General features: G+C 42.1%; 2 protein-coding genes across 2 annotated transcripts in view; one reads left to right on the top strand and one right to left on the bottom strand.

Moving 5' to 3' along the window:
- The window catches only part of LOC115823849 (uncharacterized), a 664,236-nt gene that overhangs the window by 396,020 nt on the left and 246,025 nt on the right, over window positions 1-22,191 (top strand).
- The window catches only part of LOC115824128 (uncharacterized), a 247,675-nt gene that overhangs the window by 78,346 nt on the left and 147,138 nt on the right, over window positions 1-22,191 (bottom strand). The window contains 1 exon segment of the mRNA XM_030788234.1: window positions 2,856-4,121. Within this exon segment, the coding sequence (XP_030644094.1) occupies window positions 2,856-4,121 (1,266 nt within the window).

The raw sequence follows: 22,191 nt of genomic DNA on the forward strand, positions 1-22,191 counted from the left end.
TTATACTGACTGATGACAAGCACAAAGCACAAAGCCCAAAGTAAATCATAAATACTAAGACTTTGGATTGGGGAGGACATTTTGATCATGGGTCAAACTACTGACCTGAAAGCTGAAGGTGCTGAAGTTTGGGGGTGGAGTTCATTAATGACCCAGCAATAGTCCAAAGGGGCATTGGATAGAGGTGAAGGTTGAAGGTGCTGAGAGAAAGTAACAGATGTTAAGCAAACGACTCACTAGAGGGGTAAAGAGAGGACCAGGGTGTGACACTGATGTAGTTCCATGACTCTACTAATCCTCTTAAATGAGTGAAGTAGACAGCTGAAGAGATTCAGATTAGGATTAAGTTTACAAGAACAGACTGCAACATTATTTCCCTCATGTCTCTTAAAATGAATGTCTGGTCTGTTAGTCTGTGTCTTAAAATGAATGGCTTATCTGTTGTTTTGTCTTTTAAAATGAATGACTGGTCTGTTGGTTTGTCTTTTAAAATGAATGTCTGGTCTGTTAGTCTGTGTCTTAAAATGAATGACTGGCCTGTTGGTTTGTCTTTTAAAATGAATGACTGGTCTGTTGGTTTGTGTCTCTCTTTCTGTCATGTGCCCACTGGCAGAAATGTCCTCATTGAGAAAAAGTCAGACAATAAACTGTTCTGAAGGTGCCTGGCATGAGACAGTCTTCTTACCCCCCCCCCCCCTCGCTCATGTTTTTGGCTCCAGTCCAAAATTTATCTACTGGTTCAAATTTTTTAATGAAAAAATACGATGAAATAGCGTCACCTTACGTTCCAGGCTGTGTAGCCCACATCCTGTTAAGTTCAAATAAAAAAACCCAAATCATTCTAAACAGCTTTGTTTCTGCATTTGTGTCAGAGTTGTTCCCGTCAGTCTGCGGTTTTATGACCTCAGCTGTATATAACCTCATCTGGTCTAGCTGTATGGCTGATTCTCCTCCATGCTTATAAACACAGTAGCAACTTTAGTAACATTAAGAGCTGGGAGCTGTCCAGGGTCCCACCTCCTGACAGTTAGCCACTGTCCATGGTGCTAACACTCCTCCTCAACAGGCCTCTGTTGGAATTTTGGAATGTTGATACATTCCGCAAAGTCTGTGGTTCCACCAAGACTGTTACAAGTCACAAATCAAAGTTATAAATTCTCAAAAAGAGATGAAAAAACAGGGAAAATTAATAGAGTGGTTCTCCTGACATCTGGACTAATCTAACCACAGTTACATTATTCAGAATCCTGCCATCAAAGCACCTCACACTGTAAGTCCTCCCAAACCTGCCATTCAAGCACCTCACACTGTAAGTCCTCCCAAACCTGCCATTCAAGCACCTCACACTGTAAGTCCTCCCAAACCTGCCATTCAACCACATCACACTGTTGGTCTCCAGAACTTGGTACAGTCTCTAGGAGGCTGGAAATGGCTCTGTGGATGAAAAAATAAAAACATGAGCGGTTCAGTTGTGTGGAAAATGGAAAAAAAATTAATACGTGCGATACTGGCTTTTCCCGGGCTGATTCTCTATTAAACCCTGTTAGTTTTTGAAACACAGTAGCCGTCCTGTTCTCCTTTCAGCTTTGCATTTCTGTTGCGGCTGTTCTGAGCTGGATCATTCATTTAGGCACTGAGACAGTTTATGACAGATACTTTTGTCTCATGGACTTTTTTTTTTGCTCATTAGTTCATATATGTGTGTTCACATGTCTGTCTACATTCATGTGTGTGTGTGTGAGTATGTACATACATATATGATGCAGAGTCACTGCAGAGTCTGTGTGGGTTAGCGATTACACAAAGTGAGGACGCAGACAAACCTAGAAGAAATGTAAATGAAGTCTGTGAAGAATGAGAGAAATCTTCGCCCTCTGTGGAGTTGGTAGAGGTTTTTGTTTATTAGGTGGATATCCACAGGGGTCTTGTTAAGTTATAGTTGGAAGAGGAGGGACAAAGAGGGGACTGGGCTGGTAAACGGACAGGCACACAGGGCCAGAGAGCTTAGTCCACGGCCAAAGCCAAAGATCCTATTGGTAGACGGCTCATCCTGGGAGTGTGAACCTTCAGTGCTGAACGCGTGAACAGAAGAGGGCCGTGATCTGTTCACTCAAACGGTACAAGAGGAAGCACTTAATGAAGCCCAAATCAAAACCCCAAAACACACTCAAGCTTAACACAACACAAAGCCAAGGGATGTAGCCAGGCGAGATTAAAAACACTCGGCTGGTTCGAAGGTTTACGGATACATCAACCTGAGCAAATGCTACACAGAGAGAGGGGGAGAGAAAGAATGGAATCCCAATCCCAGATGAGCAGAATGAACAGTGGTCAGAACCTAAGATTTAATATTGAAATTTGGTCATAAAAACAAGAGCTGACAGTTATTCACATTCGCTCACTTGCTTCAAATCTACATTTATTATCAGCAGACATAAATGCATCATGTAAAATAGTTCTACTTTTTGCTTTTGTGCTCAACTGATTTCTAGGTACTATTTTTTTTAACTGACCTAAGTCTATCACTAACTGTTTAATCAAAGCACTATTAATAACTCATGAACAATAAACTTGTTATTTAGTAGTAACAGTGACAAAATGAATCCTCTGTCATTCTAATGTAACCTGAGGAACAATGACATGACATGTGTACGTATCTCTTCACACTGAACAGGTAACACACTGGTCCAAACTCCCACTGAACAGGAAACATACTGGTCCAAACTCCCACTGAACAGGAAACATACTGGTCCAAAATGCCACTGAACAGGTAACACACTGGTCCAAAATGCCACTGAACAGGTAACACACTGGTCCAAAATCACAACACACCTCAAACGGTCCTCAGTGTACACCTGTGCCTGTTTAGCTCAGCTGATTGGCTGAAGCTCTTCCCACACTGGGAGCAGTGGTATGGCTTTTCCCCTGTGTGAATGCGCTGGTGTGTTCTAAAACTTGATGAATTTCTGAAGCTCTTCCCACACTGGGAGCAGTAGTATGGCTTCTCCCCTGTGTGAATGCGCTGGTGTGTTCTAAGACCTGATAAATCACTGAAGCTCTTCCCACACTGGGAGCAGTGGTATGGCCTCTCTCCTGTGTGAATGCGCTGGTGTGATTGAAGAACTGATAACTGGTTGAAGCTCTTCCCACACTGGGAGCAGTGGTATGGCCTCTCCCCCGTGTGAATGCGCTGGTGCGTTTTAAGATTCGATGCATCACTGAAGCTCTTCCCACACTGGGAGCAGTGGTACGGCCTCTCCCCTGTGTGAATGCGATGGTGTGTTCTAAGACATGATGAATTACTGAAGCTCTTCCCACACTGGGAGCACTGGTATGGCCTCTCCCCTGTGTGAATGCGCTGGTGTCTTTGAAGAACTGATAACTGGTTGAAGCTCTTCCCACACTGGGAGCAGTGGTATGGCCTCTCCCCCGTGTGAATGCGCTGGTGTGTTTTAAGATTCGATGCATTACTGAAGCTCTTCCCACACTGGGAGCACTGGTATGGCCTCTCCCCCGTTTGAATGCACTTGTGTCTTCTAAGACCTGATGAATTGCTGAAGCTCTTCCCACACTGGCAGCAGTGGTATGGCCTCTCCCCTGTGTGAATGCGCTGGTGTGTTCTAAGACCTGATGACTGACTGAAGCTCTTCCCACACTGGGAGCACTGGTATGGCCTCTCCCCCGTTTGAACGCACTTGTGTCTTCTAAGACCTGATGAATTGTTGAAGCTCTTCCCACACTGGCAGCAGTGGTATGGCCTCTCCCCTGTGTGAATGTGCTGGTGTGTTCTAAGACTTGATGACTGACTGAAGCTCTTCCCACACTGGGAGCACTGGTATGGCCTCTCCCCCGTTTGAACGCACTTGTGTCTTCTAAGACCTGATGAATTGTTGAAGCTCTTCCCACACTGGCAGCAGTGGTATGGCTTTTCCCCTGTGTGAATGCGCTGGTGTGCTCTAAGACTTGATGACTGACTGAAGCTCTTCCCACACTGGGAGCAGTGGTATGGCCTCTCCCCTGTGTGAATGCGCTGGTGTCTTACAAGACCTGATAAATTACTGAAGCTCTTCCCACACTGGGAGCACTGGTATGACTTCTCCCCTGTGTGAATGCGCTGGTGTCTTCTGATACACAGCTGGCTTCTGAGGCTCTTCCTGCGTGAAGAGTGTGTTGTGTTCTTCCCTGTCACTCTCTGTTTAGATGTTAGGGCTCTTCTGACAGGGGAGCTCTTCCCAAACGAAGAGCGCGTTCTTTTCGTGTTGACAGTGGATTGTGCTGAAATGAATGTAATATCAGAGGATAACTGTTCTGGGCTCAGTGGCATGTCTTCTGATTTAATCTCTCTGGTCTTTAGTAAACTCAGGGACTCTTCAGGATGCCATGTCTTAATGAGGTTTTGCGAGGAAATGTGGCCTAAACAAAGAGAGGGACATGTCCACAACAGGACCAGAAAACCACATCACAACCTGGACAAAAATCTATAAACAACATTAAAAGACCAAACTGACATTAACCTCAGCATCAATTTAAAGTACAACTAAACCATTCTCTTAAAAAAAAAAAAACAAAAAAAAACAAATGCAGGGAATTGAATGGGGAAACAGGGAAAAAAAATCATCTGTTACCTTTCTCAGGGGAAAATGGCTTGTCCCAGTGGCAGTCCGCTGGGTCGTCCTGGTCCTTGGTATATTCTTCTCCACACCAGACCAGCAGCTCCTCTCCAGCAGCGATGGGTCTACAGCTGCGGAACAGAACCCCCCCTTTGTACTGAAGAGCCACCAGATTCTGCTCTTCATCATTACGGGCACAGTTCACATACCTTAGAGAGAAAGAGAGAGAGTGTGATGAGGGAAAAGGTCAAGAGTGAGACATGAGGCAGATAAAGAGGTTTACATTGCACAAGAGAAAACCAAGTTAAGGCAGAAAATGAGAAGAAGAATGTATGGATAAGTGAAGTCATGGATAAGTGAAGGATCAATTTAAAGTCACGTCTCTAAATGGAGTTTTCATGTTTTTGTGACTCTGATGTAAGGGGACGCTCACTGCCTCTTATTAAACAAAACTCTTTTAACACTCATTAGACACATATGTAAATAACACATGACTGAACCAAATTTTACAATGAACAAGTGCCAGGAAAGACTAACACAGTTGGAATGTTCTAATAGAGGAGGAATCCCAGCAGTAACACTAGCTGGTTGGGGTGTTGTCACGAGATCGGGTGGGTTTGTGTCCTGCGAGGGTCAAACAGACAAGTGTACACTCCCCACCATCTCACTCAGCGCTCTGTTCAGCATTGATGATTGAATCCATGGAACAGCACAGGTCTCTACCGCTGTTACGTTCCCATGGAGACGCCTGGGAGCTGGCAGGTGCCATAAAGTGGTAGTGGATGTGACATGTATCTGAGGATACAGGCAGTATTCCTCACCCTACAAAGCATTGTGTGAGTGTGTGTGTGTGTGTGTCTGTGCATGTGTTTTGTTATATGAAACCTAAAATATATGCATCAAATATGAAAACCCATGTGATCAGAGGATCTTCATGCTGATTGGTGTTTGTATAGATTCTGGTCTCATCTGGTCTGTGAGAACAGTGAATGTGAGGGGGTGTCACTCAGTGAGCGGTAAAGAGAAAACAGACCAGTATCTGGAAGGTTGTAAGTTTGATTCCTGAGAATGTCTGAACACCAAAATACTGGACAGCAAGGTTTCCTCAGAGATATAGTTACCTCTGATACAAAACACAGTTAAGTTTTACCACCGAACGTATGAATGTACGCCGTCTGTACATTTAACATAAATATGTGAAAAATAAGGAACAGGAGTGATCTCTGTGCTCAGTATCTCACCTCATCCAGTTGGAAAAATTCTCTCTCTTCACATCAACACGATCTTCACACTGCTGACGTTTGAAGAGCTAAGGAAAACAGGTTTTTCCTTCATAAATGTTGATTTGTTAAGTATACAGTCTTTCACTGCACATTTTATGACCAATTCCAGGTTTATGTCAGAGGTCTGATAGAGCGTGAGGCTCTCTGAATTGAAATGAGTGTAAAATAATTTGTTGAAGCTCCTACCAGCGGCTGATGACACAGAACATCGGTAAATGCAATGCAAGAGGAATTTGGCTTCACTGCTCAGAGCCCCAGTAAATGCCAACTGAAAACCTTCTTATTTCATTAATTAATAGGTTCACTCACCACCCAGGAGTATCCACCGTCCTTGGTGTCTTCTCCGTCAGACATCTGGTCTTCATAGGGGCCAAAGTGTGTCCCTCTGGGTATAGTGTCACCCTGGTTAAACACGCCCAGCTCTGCGTTTGGGATGCTTGACCTCCTGACCTCTAGTCCTGAGGGAAGGGTGCGTCTAGCTCTTTCTGTGACCCCTATGGGCACGGGGGTGTCGGGGATGAACGTGGAGGGGCCATGCACCTCACATTTACCAATGAAGAAAGACCGGCAATCCTCACAGTCTGGGGAAATAAGGAGAAAAATATAAATAACAACAATAGACTTAAGTCAGACTAAAATACACTCTAAATAACCACAACAATAGACTTAAGTCAGACTAAAATACACTCTAAATAACAACTATAGAATTCAATCAGACTAAAAGACACTCTAAATAACAACAATAGACTTCAGTCAGACTAAAAGACACTCTAGATAACCACATTAGATTTCAGTCTTCCTAAAAGACACTCTAAATAACAACACCAGACTTTACTCGTCCTAAAAGGGCAATCCTCACAGTCTGATAAGACCCAATACTATCTGGGTATGGGACCATCAGTATAAAGACACAGTTCAGCATTCACACTGACATTTAACTCTATCGTGCCCGTTTTTACTTTTCATTTTCAGCAGCTGATGACGAAAAACATTTTGAATTTTCCTGAGAGTGCTTAAAAACCAAATATCTACCAAACATGCATCAGTCAAAAACATTGTGATGTTGTAGAAACTGGGGAGTGTTTGACTTCTGCTTTTAACCACTGCACCCTTTACATGCAGAAAGACAAAGAGAGAGAAAGAAAGAGAGAGAGACTACAGGATCAGTCCCAGAGATCTTGCCCTACACAGACAGTCTTTGTCTATGGGTTTCTCCTCCTCAGTGTATTTGATGCTAGGTCTGTTGGACGAGTCTCTTCCTCGGGTGTAACCGTTTGACTGTGAGATCTCCTCTTTCATCACGCCTGTCTTCAGCAGCTCTACAACACAAACACACAAACTGTACACACACACGCCAACCTACCAACCTACACAAGCACAGAGAGGACCAGAATACAGAAGGAGGACACTCAGTGAAACAGGTGAGTGTTTCCTACCTGTGTCATGTGATTCAGGAAGAACTCCACACAACTGCCCCACAGACGTGGACGACATCTCCGTTTCATCAGTGGCCATCTTGTCACTTGTCTCCTGACTAATTACACGCATCCTGATTATTATAATTATTAGAATCGCAAAGAACCGTGTGAGTAAATGCATACGCCCTAATTAAGATAATCATCAAATTAATCAAGAGTATACACACTCTCATGCAAAACTGCTCTTTATTTACACACATTTCCTATCAGATTAAGACAGATACATGATACAACAGAACAGAGGTAGAGGAAAATGGGCGTTACCGAAGACACGGACCTTAATAGTGGAAGACACGTGACCGCGAAAGTGCCCGAAAGCCTAATAGAGGTAACAGTGGCGGATGCATTCTCAGAGACGGCGAGTGAGCTAAGTTAGCGAATTGTCAGGATGAAGACTTCGTTTTACTCAGAGTCGAAGTCATTTTAGATAGGCTTGGACATATTGTCCGTGTCTTCGGTAACGCCCATTTCTCCTTAACATATATTTGCATATAGGCGAACTCGAAAATGAAAAGGCAAAGTGGGAAACGAAAACGCAATGCTGCTTTGCCTTTGCATTTTCATTTTGGCAGATACAGCGCGTTCATGTCGAAAATTAAATCGCAGGATATGTGCGCACAGGTTTTGAAAAAGAAATGTCAAACCGGGGTTTGAACTTTCATTTTACCGTTTTCATTTTCATTTTGGCATGGATTACCTCCCATACTAACTATTTACTGGCTGATCAATGAGATAGAACTTTTCGTGAGCAGCTTTTCTAAAAGAATTACTTTAAAGGATCCGGATTTCAAAAGTCTTCACTTAGAAGAACTAACGTAGAAAATGTAGCTTTTAACCTAAAGTTAACAATTCTCATCAGACTGGTCGCCTGATCTGAATTTAACAAACAGACGCAAAGTCTCAACCGTACAACTACGGAAGCCCGTTCCCGCCACATTACAAAATTGTTTTGCTTTATTGCGACCCTATTTTTCGCTATTCCGACTTTATTTCTCAGAATCCCGACCTTATTTTTTTGGAATTCCGACTATATTTCTTGCAATTCCGAATTTTCCCTCATCTGACTTTTTTACACAATCAGGCAGCGTCGAGTAAGTTAAAGTAAGATATGTTATACAATTAATGCAATGAGTAGCTTACCAGTAGCAAAACCAGGCGTCGGTAATAGGCTCCGTCGTCCAAACACCCAGTACTTGGTAGTTTTGTCGAAATCGAAATTTTTTATACGAGAAATGGGAACAACAGCCCGATAATTATCTTCCAAGTACCTTACCAGAGCAAACTTTTTTTCCTGTGAACAAAGGCTAATTGTAGGCTGTAACTGTAAAGCTGCGTTTTAACTGTAGAACGAAATTAGCGGGTTTTGGTTGCTTGCCCTCGTGGGACATTACAGCAAGGATTTTTGAATACACCAATCAGATTGCTCAAGAGGGGCTAGAAGCCACGCCCCCTTCCCAGGTATCTCTTCAGTCAAAACAGAGGACAAGCTGATCGTGTAATCAAAATGCTTGCTCTGATGTAATATAATTGTTCCAGTAAGTAGTGATCATGTCCAAATAAACAGTGTGTGCACTTCCACTGCGTGAAAAGAGATGTATCCGCACTGGAACACTCCTGTATATTCCCGGATACTCCGCAGCATAGAATACTCCTAAATACGTGCCAGGTTTGGGGGTCTGCCTACAGCCCATAGTTGCCATGGTGAACAATCCCTTGGGGGTGCTTGCAAGGGAACGTTTGCACTTCACACCTTGGGCCACCAGGTATCCTGCAATTGGTCAGAAGTCTTACTTTGGATTGGTGGAGCAATACCTTGCCCCTCCTCTAAAACCCTTCCCCATTGGTCTGTTGTGCCCCCCCCCCTCCCCCAGACATGATTTCATATGGTTTATATCATGAATATTATTATTATTGTTATTGTTATTATTATTAATATTATTATTACTGGTGGTGTTGTTTTATGTTCATGGGTAGTCTGGTAGATAGATGGTCAGCCATGGTCTAAAGGTCAGAGAACCGGGCTTGTGACTGGAGGGTTGCTGGTTGGATTCCCAGGCCCATCATCCACGGCTGTGTGCCCTTGAGCAAGGCACTTAACCCCAATGCTCCCTGGGCGCTCACCAAGGAAGGCTGCCCACTGCCCCTGTGTCTGGTGTGTGTTCACTACTGGTGTGTTGGATGGGTTAACTGCAGAGGACAAATTCACTGTTCACAGTGTGTATGCAATCACTTAAACAAAAATTACACAATTATACAAATTTTATTATAAATAAAGAAAATACAGTATAATATAAATTATAAGGCACATTGACAAACATATATATATATATCAGTGTACACCATAGAATATAATACATTAGAAAGAATATACTATAATATCATAGTATATAATATAAATGCTTTTTGGGAACATAAATGAAACACTAAATGTTGAGCATTGCCAAGAGCAACCCAGCTTCTGTGCTCTCCATTGCAAATCTATCCGCACCAACTCGTGCATGGTGATACACAACATAGTTTTGCTCTTTGTCCAGTCTATTCTGTAGCACCCCACACAGTGCAGACAACTCTGTGATGGGAGGACCCACGCTGGCCTTCCATCCAAGATGGCGTCCCCCTCTTCAGAAATTCTATCTACTGATGCAGTTGTAGCACAGCGAGACATTATGTAATCCGTCTTTCTTTCAGTTCAGCAGATGAGTTTGGAGTCGACAGCCCATATGTATATATACTTCGTACCGTTCTTGTTCTTTATTACCAGCAAGTTCATTGGCGCCCAGTAGGTGGCAGTGGCGCACTGTGTATTTTCAGGTGAGCTGGTGATGTTTGAGTGAACTTATTTACCGTGATGGTGTTGTAATCCTTGTTTGCGTTTACCGTGTTAAACGTAAGTTAAATGTTAAATGTTAAATGTTTTCTAGACGGTACCGTATTGATTAGTACAGTAATTCTCGGGCTGGCGGCTAGCGCAAGTGTGAAATGAATGAAAATGGCTCGTGTGAGTGTACATTTCATTGTGGTGAATGAGTACGTGAGTGAATATGTGTGTTTTCTTTCACCTGTTGGATAATAACTGTGCAAAAGACCTGTTATTTTGTTTGATGAATGGTGTCTGTTTAAAGCTAATTAGAAACAAAAACCTGTATTGAATGTTAACAGAAGTAACGAATTCATTACTATGCTGAGATTCTCCGTGTTAGCTCTATGCTAAGCACTTGTGCAGCCATTGATCGAGTTTATAAAATATATCTGTGTGTATTTTCAGGCCTTTATTAAATCATTAAATATGTGGCACCAGCACAACCGTTGGCCTTGTGTTTGAGTCCGCTACACAGTCTTCCATATGGCAGCCTCTTCCTCAGTTTCAAGAACACTGGCTCTGGCCTTGTGCAGCTGCAAAACACAGTAAAAACAGAAATTAGATCACTGAAAATAGCAAATGGAGGAAAAAGTCGAAGAACTTCTCTTCTTGGTTCATCCTGTAACTCGTTCCAATAATCTCAGTAGGTCTTGCAGGATGCTAGAGAGAAAAAAGTGGAGAAGAAAGGAAGACTGATTAAAAGTTCGTTTAGAATTTCAGGTGCTGTTATGAAACAATCGCCATGATATAGCCTACCAACAACACGTTGTGTTATCTTGTCTGTGGATCATATCTGTGCATGTTTTCAGCATTATGCATTCTCCGCACAGCTTCCCGTAGAAGCAAAATTAGTACAAAAGTTAAATTCAACCACGTTAAGGGATAAAGCAGATGAACAAATGCGAACGTATCAGAGTGTGCGGCAATCGAAGACAAAAGCCAGCAGGCTACAGAAATAAACTTACCAAAACAGAGTTATTTCCCGCCCGTGTTCTTTTTTGGGGGGCAGATTCCTCTTGCGCCTCTTTGATGTCTGACTCCATCATGTCCAACCGCCGAATAATATTCTCCAAGAACGTTTACTGCTGTTCAGACATCTTCTTAAAAATGCATTTAACGGGGACACCAGTTCTTTGTTTTCGTTCGGACTCGGCGTTGGAATAATTGGATATTCCCGGCGCACTAGCCTCTCCAGTCCGCGCTCCGTTCGAAAACTCAAGTGTTCTTTTTCAAGCCATGTTCAAAATGCGCACTATCAACAGAATACAGAGTCCAACTTCTGTAATCATTTTGTGACTTGCGTCTCCTAGATACAAGTAACTCCTTCCCCAAAGCACATTTCGCGCTGCAGCTGCAGACAATGCTATTGGTTACTGTCAGTCTACGCCGTGCACGCACAGAAAACTGACTGGACAGGACTCACCTTAGATTCTGAGTGGGTGTTTTGAAAACGGGGCGCGTCCTCGTACTAAGGAGAAACATTCCAAACAAACAAGCGAGGAACAACAACAACAAAAACTCCTGTACCCCGTAAACTTTTAAAAAACTCCTTTACCCTTTGTCCCGCATCCCTCATATTGAAATAATGTCCCGCATTTTCGTTGGTCGTTTGGTTTTTAACGGTCAGAAATAAGAATAAGTGGATGCTTTCTTTTACCCGGCCGGCACATGAGCCGCTTACACCGTTGCTACATAGTTTCTAATCTATTGCTACGTCAAAAGCTGTAAAAATGCAACAAAGCCCAGTTTTTTGAAAAGTCTTGCTTTCATCCAATGGCTGAGAAGAGAGCGTTGAGGGCGGTCATCAAGAGGCTGTGGCGGCTGTCAATCAAACCGTGCAGCTGTGGGGCCGATGAACTCCTCTGCTACGTCACAAAAACCAAACTTAGTAAAACTTTGCAGATGTGAAAGTAAACGCTGTCAGCCGACATCATGGTCAATGTTGCTATTAAACGCTCTGTACCTTTTGCAAAGAGTTACTGACTCTCAGCCACAGACAGCCACGCGCTGGTTATATGAGGTTGTTTACCCGGCATATCACAAGCTTTGCTGACAGTCGTCAGGCTACGTACATTCAGCAATCAAATTAATCCCTCTAAATAAAATATTATCAATCGTTTCGCGGAGCAAAGAAAACATTAAATCAGGGGCGTCAAACTCATTTTACTTCAGGGGCCACATATAGCACAATTTGATCTTAAGTGGGCCGGACCAGTAAAATAATCGCGTAATAATCTATAAATATCAAGAACTCTAAATCCATGTCTTTGTTTTAGTGCAAAGAAGTATTAATATATTATTAAGATGTTCACATTTATTGAACTATCTCTTTACAACCCATATTATGAAAATCCTGGAATTTGAATAAAAGAACTGCAATTTAAACAGTATTATGCATCAGTTCATCATTTACACATGTGCTTTACAACTTACAGATCACAGTGGATTTTTATTTTATTTAATGAGTATGGCGAATGAATAGGGCCAGTTGAGCAACATCTGTACTGTCAGTGCTCTCATCAATTGCAATTGCAAATGCAAATGCAACAAATGACTTAACTTTGTGCTTTATTTGGCGGTCCGAATCTGCGGAAAGGTCTGAAATCCTGTCTGCCACAGTATTCCTCGTCAGGCTAATGTTAGCAAAAGCTTGTCGCTTCTCAGGGCACACAATTTCTGCAGCCGTCAGCATGCATGTTTTCACCAAGTCGCCCTCACAGTATGGCTTGGATGCTAATGCTATTTCGTTAGCAATAAGGTAGCTGGCTTTGACCGCCGCATCACTAATCTCTCGGCAATGGGTAAAAACAGACTGCTGTTTTCTCAGACCCGCTAACATTTCATTGATCTTTTCTCTTCTCACTTGTCCTTGCAAGCTGTCATATTGTTCACTATGATGAGTCTCATAGTGGCGCCGAATATTATATTCCTTGAGCACTGCAACTTGCTGCTTACACACCAAGCACACAGGTTTCCCACTGACCTGTGTGAATAAATAGGAGCTGGTCCATTTTTCTTGAAATGTTCTACATTCTGTGTCCACTTTTCTTCTTTCTGACAAAGACATTTTGGGGCTTTGGGTCAGACGGCGGCAAAAGAATATTGTGTTGTATCCGCTACTCTCACTGAAACAGTGCTCCCCGGTGGTCAAATAAATAGATTGCAGTTAATGTCATAACTTCTCACATCTGGCAAATTTCATCTCGCGGGCCGGTTCTGCCCCGCGTGCCGTACGTTTGCCAGCCCTGCATTAAATCCAAAGGTCGACTGCCTCTGTGAGCAAACCCTCGTGTCATGTTTTTCCGCTGGGTCCTAGTGTCGCTTGGATGCATTTAAAATGGGGGAAGAAACTATTAAAAACGGCAATTGAACCAGATGGTGGAATTTGACAAACACTGTGCCTTTTTGAAAAAAAGCGTTCTCCTGGCTGTGTTAACAAGTAGACATGCACTGGTCCTGTAATAAAGCAAAACTGTGAACCATTCAGTAGTTTCAGCTACATGTGACATCTCTTGCACACTTGAGGTTTGATCATGGTGATGCCTGGTTGCGTGCTTAGGTCCATTCTGATGGTACCTCCTTAATCTCTTGGATTACACCAGCCACTTCAGGCCCAGCAACCATCCATCAACGTGGTTCACCAGGATTATCTACCAAGCTGACCGCTCCCCCCTCTCCTTTCACACAGGCATTATTCTGCTCGTGTGCTTGATCAGTGGGAGTTGCAGAGAACACTCTGTTTGTCTTCTGCACAATGAACTTGCCAGCTAAAAACGCCCTGTAAACTTGTGGATGTTTTGTACTAAGCTCAGCCATGTCCCTCAAATGCGCTGGAATCCATCTAACATAATGTGTATGATCGAGGGATAAAAACCAGGGAGTGAACTCAGTCAAGGCATCAAGGAACATACTGAAAGAGCCCAATCGTAGAGACCGTACACAGATCAGAAGAGACAGCTCTAGCTCCATAACAGTGGCCCAGTACTGAAACTGTGGGATTGGATCTCTCTGCCTGTTGCACCACTCATCAAAATGCAGCACATCACTGGGAGGATCCGTTTTGATGTAATTATTATAAAATGTACAGTTCTGCTACTGTTACTTGATGGGCTCAGACCCCCTTTGTGAGTTTTGCTACCGAATTTGATGCTTTTATCAAAAAATGCACAATTCTTATAAAAATTTGAGCTGAACTGCCCCACTAAGTCGACTAACACACTGGTTCATCTGTGCTGATGAGGGCAGGTGACAGTGTTGAACTGAATGCCTAATCTCATAGTATTTTAACAATACCATTCAGAGTTGGCAAAAATCTGCCCAGTGTTCTCCATCATATAGTTTGGACAAACTCAGAAAGCTCTGATTTCCCTTCATTTACTTATAAATGTATAGTCTGTTAGTAAAAAAAGTTCACGCAGAGTAACAACAAGGGGCTCTGTGCATTTTTGGAAGCTGTACCATGTCTGTAAGTGTATGAGTCAAAGGACAAATGAATATGCCCCATGTGGGGTGAGGTGTGTGTATTACAAGTTAACAAAGGACAGGTGAGGAAGGGGCTATATTTCCTTTTATTACAATAGGTAACAACTGCTCTAGTGCTTATGGGAATTCTAGGAAAATGCTGGTATCTGCAGGTATCAGCAAATTCAATTCAATGCTTTTAAAGACCTTTTTAATTCCAATTTTAATGCCACTTTGACCTATGGCTACACAAGGGGTTCACTTTCTAATCAGACACTTCTGATGGGCTGTAACTCTACTGCTTAAGTGTTTTACAGCCACTGTAGAAAAAGGATTTATTTGAATTATTCAGAGTTGATTTATTCAGATGGTCACATATGTTTATACTTATAGACCAATGAGAAAAGAGCCCTGACACTTAAAGGAACACAAATCCCCATACTGACATACACACGCCTCACACAAACCTACACACACACACACACACACACACCAGACTACCTTATATCATCATAGTTGTACACCAGCATAACAGAAAAGGAATAATCCAGAAGAAATAGAATGTAAAAGAACACTGGAGGCCTTGAGGAAGCATGTAAAACAAAACTGAGGAGGTTTATTTAAGCCCAAACTAAGATTCTTCTGTTTCCCCTTTTTCACATAAAGAAAAATACCATGACGACCCATCATCCTCTGTTCACTGCCTCAGATTCACACAGACAGTGGTTCCCCGTGAACTCGAAAACAGTACACGCAGGTGTACTCAGGGTGACCCCAGTTGTTTAGGATACGGAGTTCCACCATCCTGTAAATCCTCTGCTCTGGAGACTTCTGAGAGACACAGAGAGAGAGAGATTAAAATTGAGAAACTGTTGGCAGGGTGAGTTGTAATTCATTGTAGCATGTCTGTAAGTGCTTTGGTTTGTTACATGAGGCAGTTCACTGATACATAAAAGGAACATTTATATTGATAACTCATTTACATCTCCCCTGTCTAAACTGACTGCAGAGAATGTTGTGTCAAATTATGTCAGTACTGAAGGTGTGTATGTTCCTGTGTATATTTGTATTGATGTTTATTATAAGGTCTATAGCTGTCACTCACTGGCAGTTTGAATGTCTGAACTGACTCTCCCTCCTGATCGTAACTGAACTTTCCTAGAAGATTTCCTGCTTCATTCACACTGGACATACCCTGTGATAACACAAACACAGCATTTATGAATGACATCTCACTACTATAGTATATATCAGTCTCTGTTTGCAGTGGAGCTACTGTTGAAATGCTTCACTATGTAGTTGTGTGAGATATCACACATAAATACTGATATAAACCTTTAGGAAGATGAGTATGACGGAACTCTGACCTACGACTCGAGTAATGTTTCTCTGTCTTTACACGTTCACTCACATAAACAGCAAAGTCCCGTGGAGCGTTGTCGATCCGTCCAGTCAGGGACAGGACTCTGGGCAGATGTTCCAGAGTCACGTGAGTGATGTGGATCGGGTAGGAGAGAGAAATCCCTACGAATCCCTCGGAACCACGGAAAGCCCAGCATTTTCCAGGGTACACCTCAGGCTGTGTGTCAAACGAACAACATATTTAAAATCTCTTGTTTGAAACATGGAGGGATTGTCAGGGTGTGTCCTTGTTTAAATGGACTGTTTGTGTTGGCTGTCTGAAAGTATTTGTGCTGAGCTATAAGTGATGTTTTACCTGTATAACCACACGAGGGCTCTCTGACCAATAGAACACAGGGAACCCAAACAGGCTTAAGTACGCTGCCCTGGTCTGATACGTCTCTGAACAACGCGTGTTTATCACGCTTGCACCTGTTTACACACACACACACACACACACACACACACACACACACACACACACATAAATCTCAGTTCTGAAATGTACCAAAGTCCATGCTAACCACGCGTTCATTAGCAGTGATTAAATCGGAGGAGAGGTTGGACCTGCAGATTCCAAAGCGTAGTCCGCCATCCCGATCCCGTCACCTCTGTACAAACTCAGGGCTCTCTGAACAATCTTCTCCATGTCCTAAAACAAACAGTTCAAGCGCTATTTAAACAGACAATAATTCAAAACTACCCACACTCCTTTTAATACGGGACATTGTCACCAGTGCACAATAGGACAGTCCAACCTAGAAAACAGTGGACGACAATCCATCAGAAAAACACACATTCTCACACATACGCACTTCCAAGAGGCCTTGTGTGAAACAAGTTTAAACACATCCACACAGTTCTAAAATGATAAATACATCACATTATACGCTGTATTTTAAGGCACCCAGCACAATGTGAATATGACCGTAGTGAGTGGTGTATGGTCCACCCCCGCTGTTCACCTGTATGGTGACGGCTCCCGCTCCCTCCTGCCCAAGACTTTCTCCCACAGTTCTCCAGACGTTTGTTCTCTGCTCTCCTCTGTCCCGCCCAAGCCGCTCCAGTATTCTCTTCTCCAGGTTCTCCAGTTCCTCCTGGAGGTCTGAGCGCAGTACCACATTCAGGTGACTGACACTTGAGGAAAGGAACTTAAACAGACGATCACACAGCTCCAGCTTCAGTCTCGAGGTATTCTGTAAGAGGAGTAGTTTAAACAATGGTCTGAATCCACAATAATGTCACTGTTTCCACAATAATTTAACAGACACGTGTATGAGGAAGATATGGATGTGTGTGTGTGTGCTTGTGTGTGTGTGTGCGTGTGATGGAGACAGAGGATAGAAAGAGAGAGAGAGTGTGTTTGTGTATGAGGTTGTACTTGTATGTGTGTGTGAGTGTGTGTTTATATACACTACCTCAGCATGCTGTTTCTCCTGGGTGTCCATTCTCTGCTCAATCAGGCCAGAGGTCGACTGGAGATTGGAAACATGCTCTTTTAAACCACCAATCAGACCCTGCATTCCAGCCATCTCCTGTTCCCGCTGCCTGTGCACATAAGACTCCACACTTTAGAGAGAAAAACAGTCACACGAAGCCATCAGTATAAGCCGCAAGAACATGCTGATGAAGTAAAAATATACAAAAAAAAAAAATTTAAAATATGACCATTTTCACCAGCCATGTTCATACACATCAATGATAATGACTATTATCATCTTCAACTCTTCACAACTCTTCATCCTGATTAAGTCAGAGAGTGCTGTCCTGTTTTGTTTGTTGTGGTCATGTAAAGCCCTTTGAGACTTTAAACAGTGATCTAAATAAACCTTATTGTTGTTGTTCACTCCTTTAATGAGTTCTTCACTCTTTAATACAAACACTTGTTGTCCTAAAGAACAGGGGCTATGCAGTGCTGGTCAGGGGCAGAGAACAGACACTCACCGTCACTGGTGTCGGTCCTGGGCCAGTGGGAAACCTCACTGGACACACTGGAGGAGCTGGACACACTAGAGGAGCTGGCTCCTTTGTGGCTTCTGGTCCTAGGCCTAGGATTCCTGACACAGAGGGAGAGAGGGAGAGGTGATTTCCATCAGACAGTGTATGACAATGGAAAAGAACTATGTGCTGAACACATTTTCAAGGCTCCACACACAGAGACACAGACACTAAAGTACCTCAGTGGGCTTTTCCTGTAAGACGTTAGGCCAGTGGATCCAGTGGAGCTGGTGCTGGTCTCAGAGCTGGTATTTGAGTAATACCCATTGGAAACAAGTCGCTCACTGCGTCTTGGCATCTCTGATACCCCCACACACACGCAGACACATACACACAAACCAAACAGGAAGGTTATCAGGTTATATTCAACCATTTATAACACAATGCTGCTACAGAAGGAGTTGTGATGAACAAACATAATAACAACAACAAAATACCAATAAAAATATTAGTCATAATAACAGTATGTTTACTTACAGTTTTTTTTATGAATGTATGCATGAACAAACGAAAGAATGCATACAAATTCTCGCGATAATATGATATTACACTTAATCAACTGAATATTAAGATTGTGTGACATTTAATACTGTGATGACGTCGCAGAGTTAGAGTCTGATAAATGCATTTTTCAAATTGCTTATATCACGGAAGTAATACCAACATGAGGGAATAGAACAACAACAACAACAACAACAACAATAATAATAATAATAATAATAATAATAATAATAATAATAACAATAATAAATAAATAAATAAATAATCAATAATAAATAATAAATTCACTTACTGAATATTTTGTGAAATGGATCAGAACCGAAGTTGTATGTCGATGCCACAAGTCCTGGGAGAATCAGATTAATCGAATCAGATTAATGCTACCAAACACGGCTAGTGAACGTGTAAATTACTTACCAAGAATCTTTCTTGTTGATTCTTTAAATAAAGAAGATTTTTAAAATACTATAGCTGAGTAAAAGTTAAGGTACAGGACTGACAGTCAGTCCGATGGATTCTGACAACAGCCAATTAAACAATTCGGCCTATAGGTCTAAAGGCGAAGATGTGAATAGTTTTTTTGGATTTTCCAAAAACTGCAGCTCTTCCGACAGTAATGAACTACAGGGCTGGTTAAATAAGAAAACGACGTGGCCGATGAATTCTGTGAGCGCTAGCCAAGTCCCGAACAGGCCAATATTGAGCCTGAAGGCGAAAATCTCAATACTCCTATGGATTTTTTTCTTTCTCTTCTTTTTTTTTTTTGTAAAATTGTAAGTATAACGGCAAGATGTCGAAGATGTTAATATTCAGTTGAAGTCTCGGTGAAAATCTTAAGGTCGTGGTATCTGGAGAGCAGCGTAAAAGCGAGTGCTTTCGGCAAAGTTGAGAACAACTCTGAGCAGTGTTTGATTCTGGACATTCTACAGTTACCTGGAGCAGGACGACGTATTGACTTAGAGACGCACTTTTCAAATGTTTCAGAATTACAACCCAGCGTCATACACCTGCGCAGTGTGTGTCATAGAACTGAGCATGTAGTTTTTTTATTTAGTTAGTTATTGACGAACTGGTGGACATAATTCTTTGCATTATCCGTAAACTAACAAATAAATAATTCAGCCCGACTATTATGAGGAGAGTAGGCTATTGCGAGAATACATACTTGGCACAGCAGTGTGAACAAACTTCAACCGGATAGATTTTTTTTATTAATAAGCCTTCCACTGCTGCTTTCATTTTTAGGTTAAATTTAACTTCGTGTATTGAGGGCAGAATGATCATTACCAGATAACGGCTCTTAATTTAAATGGTTTTAAACTCTGACTATGTTTCGGTCAGATTTGGTTTATTTACGTCGTTCAGCTCCTCAGGTTAGCGTGGGTTACCTTGTGTACTAAGATAATAATTTACCTTAAACGAAAGAGTATAAATGTGTAAATGATTTGTTTGTGCGCGTATGCGTTCATGCTGCTTTCTGTCTGTGACTCATTCCCGTTAGAAAGAATTTAGTTTAGGTTTTTTCCTTTATTAATACACGTAGTGGTGAAATTTGACCTCTGCATTTAACCCGTCCAAGGTAGCGGTGAGCGCACAAGCGCACACACACACACACACACACACACGGGGTTAGGCACCTTGAAAGTGAAGGTGAACTACGTTAATCGGTAAAAAAAATCATTCAAAATGACAACTAGTTCAAAGCTAAAATGCTTTGTCGGCCAACTCTTCATAGTGTTCATAAAACAAGACAGAAATCTAAAGATTAATTACTTTAATATATATTAATTCGAATGCGCTAAGGTCTCAGCGAATTTAGGAGGCAAGCCAAGTGCACAAGTCAACGTAATTTATTAACTCTCTGAAATCCATATTTCCAGTTCTAATTTAAAATCTTCAGGCAGGGCTAGTGTCAGAGGTCGATGGACACAAGCAGGTGACGACGTCTTTTGGCAACATAAATTACGGACACGCTCTGTACAAGAACTACAACTTGGTCTCCAAGAGCAATTCACCATAGATGAAACAAAAAGATCACACTTTTTAAACAGCTCATAGAGTCACAGAGACACGCAAACTAAGCCATCATGGCAAGGTGCCAGCTCATTAGGAATTTCTTTCTTTTTCGATATGCACAACAAGAAACAGGATGAAGAACCAGTGAAGTCAGCTTTAAACAACTAGTCTTACCATTTAAAAACTCATCTTAATATGCTAACTATGCAATAAATATCTCACACTGCATTGAAAGGGTGACAGAGGATCAGTTAGTTCATGTTCATTAGAGACACACCACTGACAGAGGATCAGTTAGTTTATGTTCATTAGAGACACACCGCTGACAGAGGATCAGTTAGTTTATGTTCATTAGAGACACACCGCTGACAGAGGATCAGTTAGCTCATATTAACAATATTAATATTAATCTCAAACTCAGATTAGGATTAAGTTTACAAGAACACACCGCAACATTATTTCCCTCACGTCTCTTAAAATGAATGGCTGGTCTGTTGTTTTGTCTTTTAAAATGAATGACTGGTCTGTTGGTTTGTCTTTTAAAATGAATGACTGGTCTGTTGGTTTGTGTCTCTCTTTCTGTCATGTGCCCACTAGCAGAAATGTCCTCACTGAGAAACAGTCAGACAATAAACTGCTCTGAAGGTGCCTGGCATGAGACAGTCTTCCTACCCAAAGACCCCCCATGTTTTTGGCTCCAATGCAAAATTAATTTATTGGTTCAAATTTTTTAAAGAAAAAATACGATAAAACAGTGTCACCTTACGTTCCAGGCGGTGTAGCCCACATCCTGTTTAGTTCAAATAAAAAAGCCCAAATCATTCTAAACAGGTTTGTTTCTGCATTTGTGTCGGAGTTGTTCCCATCAGTCTGCGGTTTTATGACCTCAGCTGTTTAGAACCTCATCTGGTCTAGCTGTATGGCTGATTCTCCTCCATGCTTATAAACACAGTAGCAACTTTAGTAACGTTAAGAGCTGGGAGCTGTCCAGGGTCTCACCTCCTGACAGTTAGCCACTGTCCATGGTGCTAACACTCCTCCTCAACAGGCCTCTGTTGGAATTTTGGAATGTTGATACATTCCGCAAAGTCTGTGGTTCCACCAAGACTGTTACAAGTCACAAATCAAAGTTATAAATCCTCAAAAAGAGATGAAAAAAACAGGGCAAATTAATAGAGTGGTTCTCCTGACATCTGGACTAATCTAACCAAAGTTACATTATTCAGAATTCTGCCATCAAAGCACATCATACTTTAAGTCCTCCCAAACCTGCCATTCAACCACATCACACTGTTGGTCTCCAGAGCTTGGTACAGTCTCTAGAAGGCTGGAAATGGCTCTGTGGATGACAACTGAACCGTTCATGTTTTAATTTTTGTGTGGAAAATGGAAAAAAATTAACACGTGCGATACTGGCTTTTCCCGGGCTGATTCTCTATTAAACCCTGTTCGTTTTTGAAACACAGTAGCCGTCCTGTTCTCCTTTCAGCTTTGCATTTCTGTTGCGGCTGTTCTGAGCTGGATCATTAGTCTAGGCACAGATGACAGATACTTTTGTCTCATGGACTTGTTTTTTTGCTCAT

Source organism: Chanos chanos, chromosome 11 (assembly GCF_902362185.1).
Source record: "Chanos chanos chromosome 11, fChaCha1.1, whole genome shotgun sequence".
NCBI lineage: Eukaryota > Metazoa > Chordata > Actinopteri > Gonorynchiformes > Chanidae > Chanos > Chanos chanos.